Source organism: Urocampus carinirostris, chromosome 2 (assembly GCF_059441175.1).
Source record: "Urocampus carinirostris isolate Australia breed hairy pipefish chromosome 2, RoL_Ucar_1.0, whole genome shotgun sequence".
Taxonomy (NCBI): Eukaryota; Metazoa; Chordata; class Actinopteri; order Syngnathiformes; family Syngnathidae; genus Urocampus; species Urocampus carinirostris.
In genome coordinates, this window is record NC_142350.1 from 28060955 (window position 1) to 28076398 (window position 15444).

At 40.9% G+C, this 15444-nt stretch overlaps 1 protein-coding gene across 1 annotated transcript in view; it reads left to right on the forward strand.

Annotated features, from left to right (window-relative positions):
• rapgef5b (Rap guanine nucleotide exchange factor (GEF) 5b) overlaps positions 1–15444 on the forward strand; it is a 52615-nt gene that overhangs the window by 19016 nt on the left and 18155 nt on the right. The window contains exons 4-7 of the mRNA XM_088326113.1: positions 3149–3227; positions 5696–5840; positions 5923–6020; positions 15315–15345. Coding sequence (XP_088182239.1) covers positions 3149–3227; positions 5696–5840; positions 5923–6020; positions 15315–15345 — 353 coding nt within the window. The remainder of the gene's footprint in view (positions 1–3148; positions 3228–5695; positions 5841–5922; positions 6021–15314; positions 15346–15444) is intronic.

A 15444-nucleotide genomic window follows, 5' to 3' on the forward strand; every position in this document is an offset into this window, starting at 1 on the left:
AAAGGGTTATAGCTCCAGATTTATATGAATCTAATGGCAGTTTCCAAAAGGCTAATGACACTAATGAGGCATTGACTCCCTATCAGCAGCATGGAAACCCCTTATCTGAATAACTTCACACCTACAAACGACACAAGTCGTTGGTATTTCTTTTTAGATCTATGCTGCAAGTTTTTCAACATATGTTCAATGTTATGTGTCGTTTATAAACGTAGAATGTTCACAATTTCTGCCTTTTTTTCTGTCACGTCCGGAACGAGCAAAGACATACATGTCAGGTGAATTCCAAATTGTCCTTAGGTGTGGATGAGCGGGTGAATTGTCCATACCTGCCAACCTGTACGTTTTTGCCGTACAAAGTACGTTTATTATGCATTTTAAGACGTGTACAACCTACAAGAAAATCTGTATGGAAAAACGCAAATTTGTCAATGAGGGGTACCATCCGGTGTACACCGACTATCACGAAACAGCAAATCAATCAAGGCAACCAAGTTATCCGCGGAAACCTCTATCTCGGTATCGTTTTTTTCGTTGCAGACGAAGCGAGCGGTTTGATATAGTGAAAGGAAGTCCGTCTCTTTTTAGAGAACTGTCTTTTTCGGCTCAACTCATTGAAGAGAGCCGACTCTCAAACGGCTCACTTGCTTTGATGCATTATATTACAAATTATTATGTTGTATAAAGAAGTTAAGAAAAAAAAGGTAGTATAAAATGAGAAAATGAAAAAAGACAGGTTTGTGGTTATCCCTTTAATCAGTATATTACCAACAATAATTTAATACAGAAATTGAATTCATAATTTGAACAAGAAAATGTATTATTCTACTTAATTATATTTGCATGTATTTTTTCCTACTACGGTGAACGTCCAAGCTACTTCATTTTTGAACCTTGTTTATAATAAACTTCATTCATGTCGAGCAACTCAGTATCTCACGACAAAATGTTAATTAACAATATATATGATATAAGGAAACACATGTACAATATAACATGTTAAACTACATAAATGAACACGTTTGAAAAAGTATATAGTGTAAGATTATTTTGTATTTTGTAAGGCAGGCAGGGGTGTCAAACTCATTTTAACTAGAGGGCCACACGACGGGAAAAACATTCTCTCAGGGGCCGGACTAGTAAATTCGGGAGAAAGAGAAAAAGAAAGAAATAAGAGAAAGAGAGAGTGTGGGACAAGGAAGGGGAGAAAGAGAGAGAGAGAAAGAGAGAGAGAGAGAGAGAGAGAGAGAGAGAGAGAGAGAGAGAAAGAGAGAGAGAGAAAGAGAACCGGAGAAACAAAAGAGATAAAAAGAGAAAAAGTGAGAGAGGGGGAAAGAAAGAGATAGAGAAAGTAATCCAAAGCAAAATAAAAAAAGGGAAGGAGAGAAAAGAAGAGAGAAGGGGAAAGCAAGAGAGAGAGAAAGAGTGAGATCAAGAAAAAAGGAAGAGAGAGCAAAAGAAGGTAAAAAGACAAAGAGAGAGAAAAAGACAAAGAGGAACAAAGAAAGAGAAAAAAGACAGAGAGAGAGAGAGAGAGAGAGAGAGAGAGAGAGAGAGAGAGAGAGAGAGAGAGAGAGAGAGAGAGAGAGAGAGAGAGAGAGAGAGAGAGAGAGAGAGAGAGAGAGAGAGAGAGAGAGAAATAAATACAAGTACAGCGTTTGTGAGAGGCACTTGGCTTTGGCAACATCAAGTGGATATATTTCAACCTGCGGCTTGTTTTTCTCTTGCGCTTCCCTCAGCGTTGTCTCGCGTGCCAGATTCAATCCCTTAGCAGGCCTGATCCGGCCAGCGGGCCACATCTTTGACACCCCTGTTGTAAGGGAAAATACGACAGTTTGCAAGGGCATGGGGCCGTGGAGGTTGACAGGTATGATTGTCTGTCTCTCTGGGCCCTGTGATTGGCTGGCAACCAGTTCAGAGTGTCCCCTGCCCACTGCTTGAAGATAGCTGGGATGGGCTCCAGCACCCCCGCAACCCTACTGAGGAAAAGTGGTGCAGATAATAGATGAATGAAAGTTAACAACTCATTTCTTGGCCTTGTTTAAATGTAGTGGATTTATCCTTTCTTGAAACAAATTGAGTTGTTATTTTGTTTCTATAAAGGACAAATCAAGGAGTGTTAATGTGATACATGATACCCCATTATTGGGTAAATTGCCTCAATAAATTCAGATTCCCATTTACTTTGTTATCTTATTGAGCCTCTAATTGTTTTCGAGGTAAAAAATGCTTTCCTCAACCATGTTTTTCAATCAATTGTGAGCATGCACAAACTTAAAGGACCGTACGTGTTATTTAGCGCCTCCGTGCGTCATAAAAACAACAACGTTGTTTGTTAAATAGTCAGTGAAAATATATGGGCTCTCAAATTTGCATGAATTTGACATGAGATGAGCCTCACCAAAAGGGAACTGACGTAACTGTCAGTTATATTGCTGCTATGGATTTTAGGTTTTGCAGACGGACCCAACTGAAGGGGAAGCAGGATGACCTGACACAGTGCACTGTCTGAGCAGTCCATATAAAGTCTTGGGATAATTAGGTGTGGGGAGATTGGGCACCGATGTGTCAAGTTGGCGCCCTCTGTGGGAAGGTGGTGTGCCTGACCCTGAAAATAGGTACCCGAAAATCCGAAACCAGGCAAAAGGCTGGGCAAAAACTATAAGTGCGGTTTGGTCTCTCTGAGAATTTCTCTGTTGTGCTTTTAGCACTTGTTTTTAATTACACGTCACAATACAGCAATACAGTGGTCAAATCACTCACACTGTCCCTTTAAGGACAAACAGCACGTGAGGCTGCACATGACAAGAAAGAGAACATTAAGGTGATTGCTTACCTTGATCACGTTTTGCAGCAAGTCAACAATTCACATTAACCCGATTAGCTTATCAGCACATTTACAGTCTGAGATTGCGATTGCATGTGCCATTGAAGATAAATCCCGGTTCGGACCTGTTTGGACTTGCAAAACTAAAAAGGAAGTGAAAATCCCCCCCGGGCTGGAGGAAGTTTTCTGAAATGTCTCTCATGTTCTCCTTTGAAATGACTCCATGTCATAAATGAGTCATACTGACAGTTTTTAAAACGGGCCAGTAACACTGGCAAAAAAGCTTGACTGTGTTCTAGTGATGTGTTTTCTGTTTTGCAGACACACTTTTGGATGACTTTCTGCTAACCTACCCAGTGTTCATGTCAACCAGCGATTTATGCCAAGCTCTTCTGGGACAATATCCTTGAACCACAGGCTTGGTAAAGGTATTCCCGAATTCTCAAACGTGCGAAATTTGTAAAACAGTTCATGGGTGTTGCGTAAAATCCATATATATTTCATCGGTATATCTAAGAGAATCAATTTAAAATACAACAGGTCTTATTTTTGTTATCCTGAGCTGTGATGTCATGTGAAAAAGCACCCTAGCAAACCAGTCGAGATATTGTTTTATGTGTTAATTAGTCAAACAGGTTGTGTTTCAAGCAAAGTTTTGCTGGTTATGTGGAAAATACGTAGGCATTGCATCGCAGGTGGATGCAGTAATGGTACAATAAATGGTGATCAGCCCAAAAATGGCTAACTGGAAAAACTAAACCAAAATACAAGAAGAACTTGTCATGGTTTCCACGGCGCCCAATTGGACCCCGCCTTGTGGCGCCAGGTTCTGTCACGGTTGCCACGGCGTCCAATTGGCCCCACCCACCGACACCAGCTGAAACGTGTTGACAGATTGCTACCGGACTACTTAAACGCGGTCTTGCGAGTTGCCTGGTGTCAGAGCGTCTACGAAACTCCTGCAAGACTCTGTGTGATATGCCAAGTCCTGTGAATTTGCCTGTGTTTGATCCTGTTTTATTTTCAGCCTGATCTGTTTGTTTTCAATCGACTTCCGCGACCATCGATCCCCGGATCGAGTGTGCGCGCATTCCTCTTCTCCCCAATAAATTGTGAGTACGTTATGCGATTGGGTTCTTATTACTGTTTCCTGTCCTCGTTCGTGACAGAACTAACCACAACTGGTCAAGGAAAGGTGGCCGAAGGTTCCGTGGGAAAAAGACACAGTGAGCAGTCAGGCTAACCGGGAACCAACAATAAATATATGCAACATCTACAGCGTTAAACGCGAAGCCGGCCATGAATAAATCAAGGGACACAGCATAACCGGCGCTAAAGCCCGGCTGGTCGGCCAAACAACAGTCAGTGGGTAGCCAAGATACGCGACGAAAAACACGAACGAAAAGCCACAATTGCTTACGGAAAAGGAAACCAAGGGACATGGCATAACCGGCGCTCGTGCCAAGCTTGGCCAGCCAAACAACGCCAGGGGGGCAGCCAACGAACGCAGAACAAGAGCAAACAAAACAGGAAAGCCCTCAGCAGCCCCGACAGGGAGCTAGCCCAAAAAATTATACCAACCGCGACAAACTCGGGGAAAAACACAAACGAAAAGCCACAATCTCCTATCCAATAGGCCGCAAAGGCTTACATCCTGCTTTAAGGGGTTTCACCATTTTGAAACCGTCATGTTCCTTCAATAAAGGTACAGCTCTGGAAGAAACCAGCCTGATGGGTCAAGGTTCAGACTAAATTTCTCAAGTCCCCTGGTGCGTGGAATTTTTTGCAACATATTTGCGGAGAGGAACAATACTCGTTCTCTACCTAGCGTGATCACATACCACTTTTTAAGCCATTTTTTGCATAATACATTATAATGGGTAATCTATGGATGACAGCAACAAAATCAATCTGAAGAGCTGTTTATGTGCCGAAAGAGTTGGCTCTCTTTAGTGAGCCGAGACAAAAGAGCCGCTTCTCTAAGAAAAGACGGAAACTTGCGTGGCAACATTGACATAGTCACATAGGTAAGAAAGACCACATAGTTACGAAAGTCTAACTGTGCAGGCATTTAACCACCCCTTGTCTCTCTATATCTTTATGTCTTTGTAAAGGGAAAATAATGAAATACCTATAGTTTTTTTGAAAAGCGATCTCATACCTTCCCCCCGCCACCTGTCTATTTCCCCTCTCCCTCTCTCCTGGCATAAAATCCAGAGCTCACATGCACGTTTGCTTTCATTTACTCAATCTCGCTTTGACATTGACTTCAAAATACCGCGCTTGAAACATCACAGAGGGAACCCGTGTTGTTTTTCATTGCATGCACTGTAATAGTGGTCAAATTTGCTAGTGAATTCATTTTGCAATTTAGAGGCTTGATTTCTATGCGTAGGATAGATTTTCTTGTACGCTGAAAAGGTCTGGCCAGTGCGCATGCGCAGTTGTGCCATTGCGCACGCGGGCAGCTTGTCAGAGCTCTTTTTTCAGCTTCCTCAAATGAAAAACCACTGAATCATTAATCTTAAATTCTGTCGCAGCCGCTTGTTTTCCATCTTTATCTGTGTAGCTGATGGTAGTCCGTTTAACATTGGCGCGCCTCTTTGCCATTTTTAGGATTGTTAAAACAACAATTTTTTGCATAACGCTCGTGCCCGTTCTTTTATATTAATGCCCACACTTAATCCTTTAATTCTCTCGTCTCGTCGTCTATTACTTCGCCTTACAACACACAAAAGCACGCGAGGTACGACTTTTATGTGCCCCCTATAGTCAAGAAAATACGGTAATTGAAAAAAAGATTTTGTTTGGAAATACCTTTAAGTCAAAATGATACTCCTTACACTTGAAGCCTTAACCCGCCCTCACTTATTGCTGCAAGCGCTGCCGGACAAAGGAAGACGCCAAGGAGGCTCTGGAGAGGAAACAGAAAGTGACGTACCTGGTGTCACAGTGGATGCTTCTTTGCAGGGACTTTCTGAGAGAGGACGAGCATGTCAAAGTGTTTATGAAGGTAGAGGGCGAACGGTTGACCCTAAAAGGAAGAAAAAAAGTGGTTCACGTTGGTGTTAATGAAAATCGACTTTCCCTTGCAGACTTTGTACCGCTACATGCTGGATGATCTTTACGAGCACCCGGCCTTGCAGAGGGACTTAAGGGAGCTGCAGAATCTCTACCAGATGCATCGGAGGCAGTGAGTTAACTCATTCAGAAATCGTTGATGTTTACTTCATCAAAACCGAGCAAAACAAAATGAATTGGTTAGAGAAGTTCAAGTAAGAACTTCTGCAGTTCTGAGAAGACGGCGGGAGCACTGCACAAAGGAGAAGCTTCTTCTCTCATCAATGCGTCCTTTGAGACAACGTGCAGCGTTCTGTTCTTTCACGCATGGAAATATGAAAGTCTGGGAACTCTTTCAGCCGAAACTCCATAAATCGGGAGACTGAAATAAAGATGAGCTCAGAAGAAAGGCAGATTTATGTACCGTATTTTCCGCACTATAGGGCGCACCGGGTTATAGGGCGCACCCCCAAAAAATAATTTTTGGTCCTATATCTTCCATAGATAAGGCGCACCGGATTATAAGGCGCTACAATTGGAACGTCGACAAAACAGTCAGATGATTCAGTCAAACTGATTACCCCCTTAACATTCCCAAAGCTTGCAAAGAAGCAAATACGTGTCGTAGACACGTGCGGATGCGGTGTCCGTACGATGTCACTTAAATGCGTCATTTCAAATATCATTCGGAAGGTTGAAGTCTTGGGATTCAAGAAATGCCAACCATTTCTACGTTTCTATTTTACTTTTCGCTCGCAACTTTACTGTGCATATGACAATAAACACTTGGAATTGAGTTTAATTCACTCAACTCATCACAGCAACATCAAGATCGTTCTAAAACAAGATACAGGGAAAATATAAAGCCGCATAGCTCACCTAAATTCTCACGTTCAATAATGATACGCAATCATGGTCTTCTTACAACCGTGAGTGAAGTAAATCCAGGAGAGTAGAATATTTACAAATACAGACTAATGAAACATGTTTCTTTATGGCGTACTTTAGCAAGCTTGCCAAGCTTGCTACGCCATTGCTAAACTCGGCCGATTGCAGGGTTTGTTTTGGCCATCTAGCCAATCCGAGGCTCCGAATAACTTCAGCCAATAGCGGTCGATTTAACGGATGATTGACACATCTTTTTCGGCCAATTGCAGGTTTTGTTTTGGCCCTCTAGCCATTCCGAGGCTCCGAATAACTTCAGCCAATAGCGATCCATTTAACGGATGATTGACACATCTTTTTCGGCCAATTGCAGGGTTTGTTTCGGCGCTCTAGCCAATCCGAGGCTCCGAATAACTTCAGCCAATAGTGATCGATTCAAATGATGATTGACACATTGGTTAGCCAATGAAACGCCGGTATATAAATCCCAGCATACACCGCGGACTACTCCACGTTCGGGGGAAAATCGAGTCGGCGGCTCTTGAGTAAGTTGCGAGACCTTGCGAATTTAATATTGAGCCATATATAAGGCGCACTGTATTATAAGGCGCATGGTCGGCTTTTGAAAAAAATTAAGACTTTTAGGTGCGCCTTATAGTGCGGAAATCCCTTAAAAATCCCCCCCCCCTCAATTTTAGTATTTCAGAGCAGTAACGTGCAGTGGGGTTTGTGTACCGTGCAGGAAAGTCAGGTTTACGAATCAATTAACCAACATCTTATTCATCGTTTAATTGGCAGAGCAAGAAAGCATCATATAATACATCCATCCATTATATGCACTGCTTATCTTCAGTAGGGTAGGGGGGTGCTGGAGCCCATCCAAGCTGTCTTTGGGCAGTGGGCAGGGGACACCCTGAACTGGTTGCTAGCCAGTCGCAGACAATTTGCTCGCTCAATTTGCCGGCCAATTAACCTGACATGCATGATTCTCCGTCAAGGGGGGTTCAGGCATGTTTGACTTAGTGGACCATTTCTCATTCACTTTCCTAGAATAAAGTGCAATTGCATCCCCACTACTCTTGGGGACTGTGGTGTTCTCAGTGCTAGAGGGTTTTCTCACATTGAGCACACGGTACATTGTGTGTGAAGTGTAAACACAAAGTGTAGCAGATCCTCAAGTGACCCCATGAAAAAAATATTTAACACGGATGTAGAGACAGGTGAAGAGAGACGGGGTAAAGAGACAAACAAAAATCTCCTCCAGTAGCACTTTACTGCGACCTTGGAGGGAGACGAGCAAAGACCGGTGAGCTTGCTATGTTAGAAATGTTGGCAGCGGACAGCACACCGCCAGATAAATTAATCTGTCACTGAAAGACATTACAACCCAATTTCAATTTGGACTTTTTCATCAGCAGACGGAGGTGACGTGTTACCATCAATATTGAGCAATCTTTATTATGTCCCGGCCAATATTATGTGATCACTTAAAAGAAAAAGCAATCTCGGGTGGGGGGTGTCACAAGAGGATATATTCTTCCGAAGTGGGGCAGGACAGAAAACAATTGAGAAGCACTGTCGTACCTTAACTTATAAATGCAGTCTACGCACTGCTGCTTTTGAGTAAAAAAATGGGTATTCCCCCATTTGAATAATAGTCCATGCAACAAGAACCATAAATCAGGATGGCTTGGCTTCCATTTAACTTGCTAATCACAAACTCTGATGCATGCGCTTAATCAGAATCCTTGGTCTCTATCACATTTAGCCTCACCTGCCTCTCCTAATTGCAGATCCCTGAATTTCAGAGATGCTTTGCTAGAGTTACACAAAATTTTGGGAAAGTAAAGCGTCATATTCATAAGACATTAGCCAAGGGCAGCCCCGAGTTTAAGGCACGGGAAGCCACTGAAGCGAGGCTGCATTCTTAATGACCGCATTTCGGCTGACTTTCTGTCTTCTCATGATAACAAGCTCGTCTTCAATAAGAGCAGCTTCTCATTTACAGCAGTGAAAACAGGCAACGAACGAGTGGCACATTCATCAAATTATTTTGAGCTGTTGATAAAACACAAAAACAGGACTAAAAACACAGTTTGCGTTGTCGTGAATGTAGAAAGGCACGGATAGCTTTTTGATGTAAACAACAAATGGAAGCACGCCAACAGATGAAATCACTTAATGTTTTTATATACACGTGCATTAGATTGAGAACAATTTAAGCCATTTTCCCAGCAATACTTTCAATTTTTTATCAGGCCGGTAAAACCGATATCTTTTGAGGGTCACAACCAGAAAAATTAAAGAAACATCGGGCTGGTTTGGGGCGGCACGGCGGCTGGGTGGTTAGCGCGCAGCCCCACAGTGCCGAGGTTCGGAGTTCAAGTACCACAGCCTCCCCATGTGGAGTTTGCATGTTCTCCACGTGCTAGAGTGGGTTTTCCTCTCACGCTCCAAAAACATGCATGTTAGGTTATTCGGCTGGTCCAAATTGTCCCTAGGTGTGAGTGAGCGAGCGAGTGAGTTGTCTGTCTCCAGTCTGCCCTGCGACTGGCTGGCAACCAGTTCAGGGTGTCCCCTGCCCACTGCCTGAAGATTGCTGGAATGGGCTCCAGTACCCCCGCAACCCTACTGAGGATAAGCGGTGCAGATAATGGGCAGTAATTTACCAACTGGATGGATGGATGGATGGACTATTTCAATGCTATTTCTCAATATGTAGTTTTCTTTATAGAGCTATATCTAAAATACATTTGACATTTTACAAGATTTTGGAGTGGTCAAATAGCTTTTAACCCTAAATGAACAACACAGAAATTTCAATCAGAATCAAAACCAAAACAGAAGCAATTAATTTGAAGTCATTCATGTTCAAAAGCCAGTTCAGTGTGAAACACTAGTAAAGAGAAGGAAGGAAAATGTCTTGCTCATAAAACCTTTTACAAAGATGTTTACACTGATACAAATTTCCTAAATCAATTCAAACTTGATTTACATGAATTGCATTTGATCCAATTTTTTTGATGAAATGAAATGATCTGCATTTCTATAGCGCTTTTCAAGTCAATGACTTCCCAAAGCGCTTTACATTATGCTTCACATTTCCCAAAAGCGGCCGTGATCTATGCAGCCATGTAAGGCGCTAACCTGCTTATTGGGGGTATTGGGGGTTCAGTGTCTTACCCAAGGACACTTTGGCATGTACCACGGACAAGCCGGGATTCGAACTGGGATCCCTTAATCCTAAAACGATCGCTCTACCTCCTGAGCTACTGCCGCCCCAATTCAAAACAATTTAATCTATTATTGTCAGGACTGGAACGGAAACAGGACCCAATTGCGTAACATTCACCACAAATTTTATAAAAAGAGAGAGGAGGGGCTGCGCCCACGATCCCGTGTTCGCTGGGCGTGGGAAGCAAGTCGCTCTCGTACTCGAATTGTGATCCGAACAAGTGGATCGTCCGTAGCGAGCGATGAGGGTGTCAGGGGCGGAAAACTGGTCAGTAGCCGGGAATGGAGGAGCAAGACGTGGTCGGGGTCGGAAACGAGTCGGAAGCCAGAACGGGAGGTGGGAGTCAGAGTCGAAAAAGGCTTGCCTAGTATACACGGAGATTCGCAGACGGACTGACTATAGGAGAGTGACAGGACTGGGTTTAAATAGCAGGGAACCCAATCTGTCAACGAGTTGCAGCTGGCGGCACACAGGCGGGGCCAATTGGGCGCCATGGCAACCGTAACAATCATTAATTAACACAAATACAGTACATTTGTCGAAGAATCAACTAATAATGTCCATCAAAAACCCAAATTATGTGTAAAAGCTGGTCAAACAAGTACGTGTGTTTTTCCCTAATTACTACTTTATTTATTGTAATTTCAATACTATAATTGTAATAATAAATATAAATTCGAAAATATCAGAATTGACTGTCATTGTATCAAATGTCCACAAAGAACACATTCAACCATTTTTTTTAGTTTTACAGTTAAAAAAAATGGTAATCTATGGTTTTATGAATCGTGTATTTTTCCCTAATTACTACTTCATTTATTGTAATTTCAATATTCTAATTGTAATAATTAATATAAATTTGAAAATATCAGAATTGACTGTCATTGTATCAAATATCCACAAAGAACACATTCTACCATTTTTATAGTTTTACAGTTAATTGTTAATCTATGGTTTTATGAATCGATAGCAGTTTATAAAAAAGAAATTGTAATTGAAATTAATTATTCAAACTTTTAAACCACCTATGTCAAAGTCGAGGCCTGTGGGCCACACTCGGCCCCTGCAAAGGTTTTCTTCGGCCCCTGAGATGATCCTGATTCATTATTGTATCATACACCAGAAATTGTGGTGTATTTGTTTCAACTGTACACAGTAAAACAACCAGTGTTTATTTAAAATTTACTGAGTACATTAAAAAAATGCTAATTATACTCTTAAATAGTAAACGTTTAACACTACCTCAGTGAACATGCTTATCTACAAGTGTTAAAAAAACATTGATTATTTTAAGGTGTAAGTTAATTCTACTTGCGTTTTATTTATTCTAGTTCCATTAATTATATTAAATGAAGATTTTATCAAAATTTTGCTCAAATATAATATATAAATATATCAGACTACTGATGGTGTCTCATTTATACTGGCTTTATTCTATTAATGTTTATTTAGTGGGAATTCTTATATCAAGGACAATTTGTCTTATCTGACTGTTGCAAATTAGAGGTTACAGACAGAGCCATAAAAAATATTGCTTTATTTGTGTAATGTCATAATATGTTTTTTAGCTTTTTTAGTAGTAATGCATGCGAAATTACACACCCAAATGTTTGTAAACACACAAAATGTAAGTAAACTCGCGCAAAAACGTATGTAAACATGCACAAAATTGTACGTAAACGCAAGCACAAAAACGTAAGTAAACACGCCCAAAAACCTACGTAAACACATCCAAAAACATACGTAAACGCAAACACAAAAAACTTAAGTAAAAACACACAAAAATGAACATAAACACGCACAAAATAAATCTAAACACAAACATATATATTAGTAAACACGCACAAAAACGCACATAAACACGCCCAAAATCATATATAAACGCGCCCAAAAATGTATGTAAACACACACAAAAACGGACGTAAACGCAAGCACAAAAACATAAGTAAAAACACACAAAAATGTACTTAAACACGCACAAAAACAAACGTAAAGACACTCAAAAAAGGACGTAAACAAGCAAAAAACCATACGTAGACACACACAAAACGTACATAAATGCACATACAAAAACGTACGTAAACACACAAAATAAACATACGTAAACACAAGCACAAAAACATAAGTTAAAACACACAAAAATGTATGTAAACATGCACAAAAACGAACGTAAAGACACACAAAAAAGGACCAAAACAAGCACAAGACCATACGTAGACACACACAAAACGTACATAAATGCACGTACAAAAACCTACGTAAACACACACAAAAAAATACGTAAACGCAAGCACAAAAACATAAGTAAAAACACACAAAAATTTAAGTAAACACACACAAAATGAATGTAAACATGCACAGAAACGAGCGTAAGCACGATGAAAATCATATAAAAACGCGCCCAAAAATGTATGTAAACACACACAAAAACGTACGCAAACGCAAGCACAAAATGTAAGTAAAAACACACAAAAATCTACTTAAACACACACAAAAACAAATGTAAAGACACTCAAAAAAGGACGGAAACAAGCAAAAAAAACATACGTAGACACACACAAAACGTACATAAATGCACATACAAAAACGTACGTAAACACACACAAAAACGTATGTAAACATGCCCAAAAACCTAAATAAACACACACAAAAACGTATGTAAACATGCACAAAAACGAACGTAAAGACACTCAAAAAAGGACGTAAACAAGCACAAAACCATACGTAGACACACACACAAAACGTGCATAAATACATGAACGAAAACGTATGCACAAAAATGTATGTGAACACACAAAATGGATGCAAACACGCACAAAAATGTAAGTAACGCAAGCACAAAAACATAAGTAAAGATAACGGCGGAAGAGATATTTAGATTACCCCGTTACCAAAAAGAAAAACCCACCATACGTTTTTCCCAACACTGCTCACTACCAAACATAAATGACCTCTTCAGTGAAGGTAACAATCCCCCAGCTGACAAGAACTTCGCCCCTCTCTCTTCCTCGGACAACAGCCTCCAATCGGAGTTTCCCTAGGGGACTCTACGTCCTGCTTCCCATTAGAATCCAGCACAAACGATCTGGCCTGATGCGGCTGCCGCTTTTGTTTTCTGCACTGACTCATTCGCATCCTGAGAGGGAGACCCACAACAAGCGCCACACTTTGTGTGGGTGGTACTCCGTGACATACTCTTTATGGGCTTTTTTACAATGAGGCCCATTGCCAGAACAAGATTGGTGGCTTTCTGAGCCGATCTAGGCGCTTCTCGGCTAAAGAAAGACTCTTTTGTAACTTGACTCTATTACCGTATATTCCAAACTTGATTTTCTAACATAAGGCACGCCAGAATATAAGGCGCATTGAATTGGGACTACAGAAAGAGCTACCGTGTAGTGCAGGGGTCGGGAAACGTTTTGACCCAAAGAGCCGTAAAAGCAAAACATGTTTTAAATAGAAATTGAGAGAGCCACAACATATATTTTCAGACAAAATTGAAAAAAAACTGCCAAACATGCTCTCTAGACAAAAGCTAATTCTTCAGCACATTTTATTTCACTCTGTGTCATTTGATGATTTCATCAAATGTATGAAATGATAATAATGCCAAATCCTGTGTCCCAAATCAATGTAAATATGCCATTTACAATTTGTCTTCCACCTTAAGTTAAGAGTGTTGGGGCACTTTTTTTCCATGAAATTTGTCCTTAATAACAGTTTCAAAACAATGTGCATGCAAAGTTCTTTTGCAAAAATGTGCTGCAAACGATAAGCATATCGTCATATTCACTTTCGGTGTAGACTGCACTGAGCGAGAGAGAGAGAAGGAAGTGCCTCACGCTGTGTGCAGCGATCCGCCCACCTGTACTGCTCACCCAATCAAAGTCGTTTGCCAGCGTTTTTATTTATCAGTTTAAATGGTTTCTTATCAAATTTCTGCATTAAGTTGCTTCGGCTTTATATGGACCAAAATCGGGATGAAATCACTTGACTTTGGAACGCCACAGAGTGATGTGCAATAGTTACATTTTATTTCGGAGCCATATGTACTCATGAAAAGAGCCATATATGGCTCCCGAGCCATAAGTTCCCTACCCCTGGTGTAGTGCAATGATTAATCAGTCAATAAGTATCATTGATTAAAATCACAAAATATTGTGTGCGATGGTATTCTAACCCAGATTACGGCATTGAGTGGGCTGACATGTTCCCAATAGACCACCAAGTGACCAGAACAGATGACCTACGAAAAGGCATTAGAGCTTATTTCATTATTTTTACTATTTTACTGAATTGTGTGATCTGATGAGTTAAACAGTCTTTACATGTGTGTCAACGACATCTTGGTTTAATCTGTATGAGTACATAAAAGAGCTTGTATAGTATTCTGTTGAACTACTTTTTGTTTTCTGTCTTTTACAACACTATGGACGCACAGGTGAAGAAGTGAAGAGACCGGTTACTCTATACAAATCGCATTATGCAAATCAGTGTTTCTGGCACTGTGAGTTCAAATAGTGTGATAATGACGGGACATGTAATGCCTTTTGTGTGTAATTTGTACCACTGGTGATCCAGTGGAAAGTGTTGGCGCCCTCACCGCCACGACCTCGGTTTGATTCCCGATGCACACAATGTTTTGCGATTGGGCCAGCAATGGTTAGTGATTAATCCATCATTGCTTGAATACAGAGGAGCAAAGTAAGGCCCACCTATAATTACTGCATGCAATTCCAATCTAATCAACTGTATTCTGCAGTACACGAAGCACTTTCAAATTTCTAGCCAATTAGGGATTTTCAGGTAGACCTTATGTCTGGAAAATCTAGTTCTTAATAAAGTTATTTCCTCAGTCACCGCACTGTATGCTGAAATATATTTCCCTGAAGCCAGGCCTGCTGCTGCCCAGCTAATGGGTCCCTTGAGGCTGGGGATGGTTGGGCTTTTTCTGCCATCATGTCTATTGTGATGCAAAAGAGTCTAAAGGCCACAGGGCTTTCCATCGAAGTCATCTATCAAGCCTAAAGGTAGAGAATAAGGTGAATAAATATAAATCGTTGAGAGGAAGGAAGATAAAAACAATCCCTCCAAAGAGTGTGCACTTCACCTTCTTGACATTGACTTGAAATAATGAAGTCAAGCCATACGCGCTTTGATTAGAGAGCGTGGGAGATGCATTTATGCAAATCAAGAAAAATGGAAAACATGACAAGATCCACTTCAGTGGATAACCTGTGAAATATTCTTGGGTCTGTGTTAGTTGATACTTTATTCCTGCATTTATTCTTTGTTTTTGTTTTTCAGCAAAGTGGATGAATATTCACCACAAAGAAAGGTGGGTGACACATGATTTCACTAATTAGGTCATTCTGACAAGCAGTTTATTAAGCAGTGTGCTTTGAGGCCTTGTTTAGCATTCTGCAGGAAATTGCCA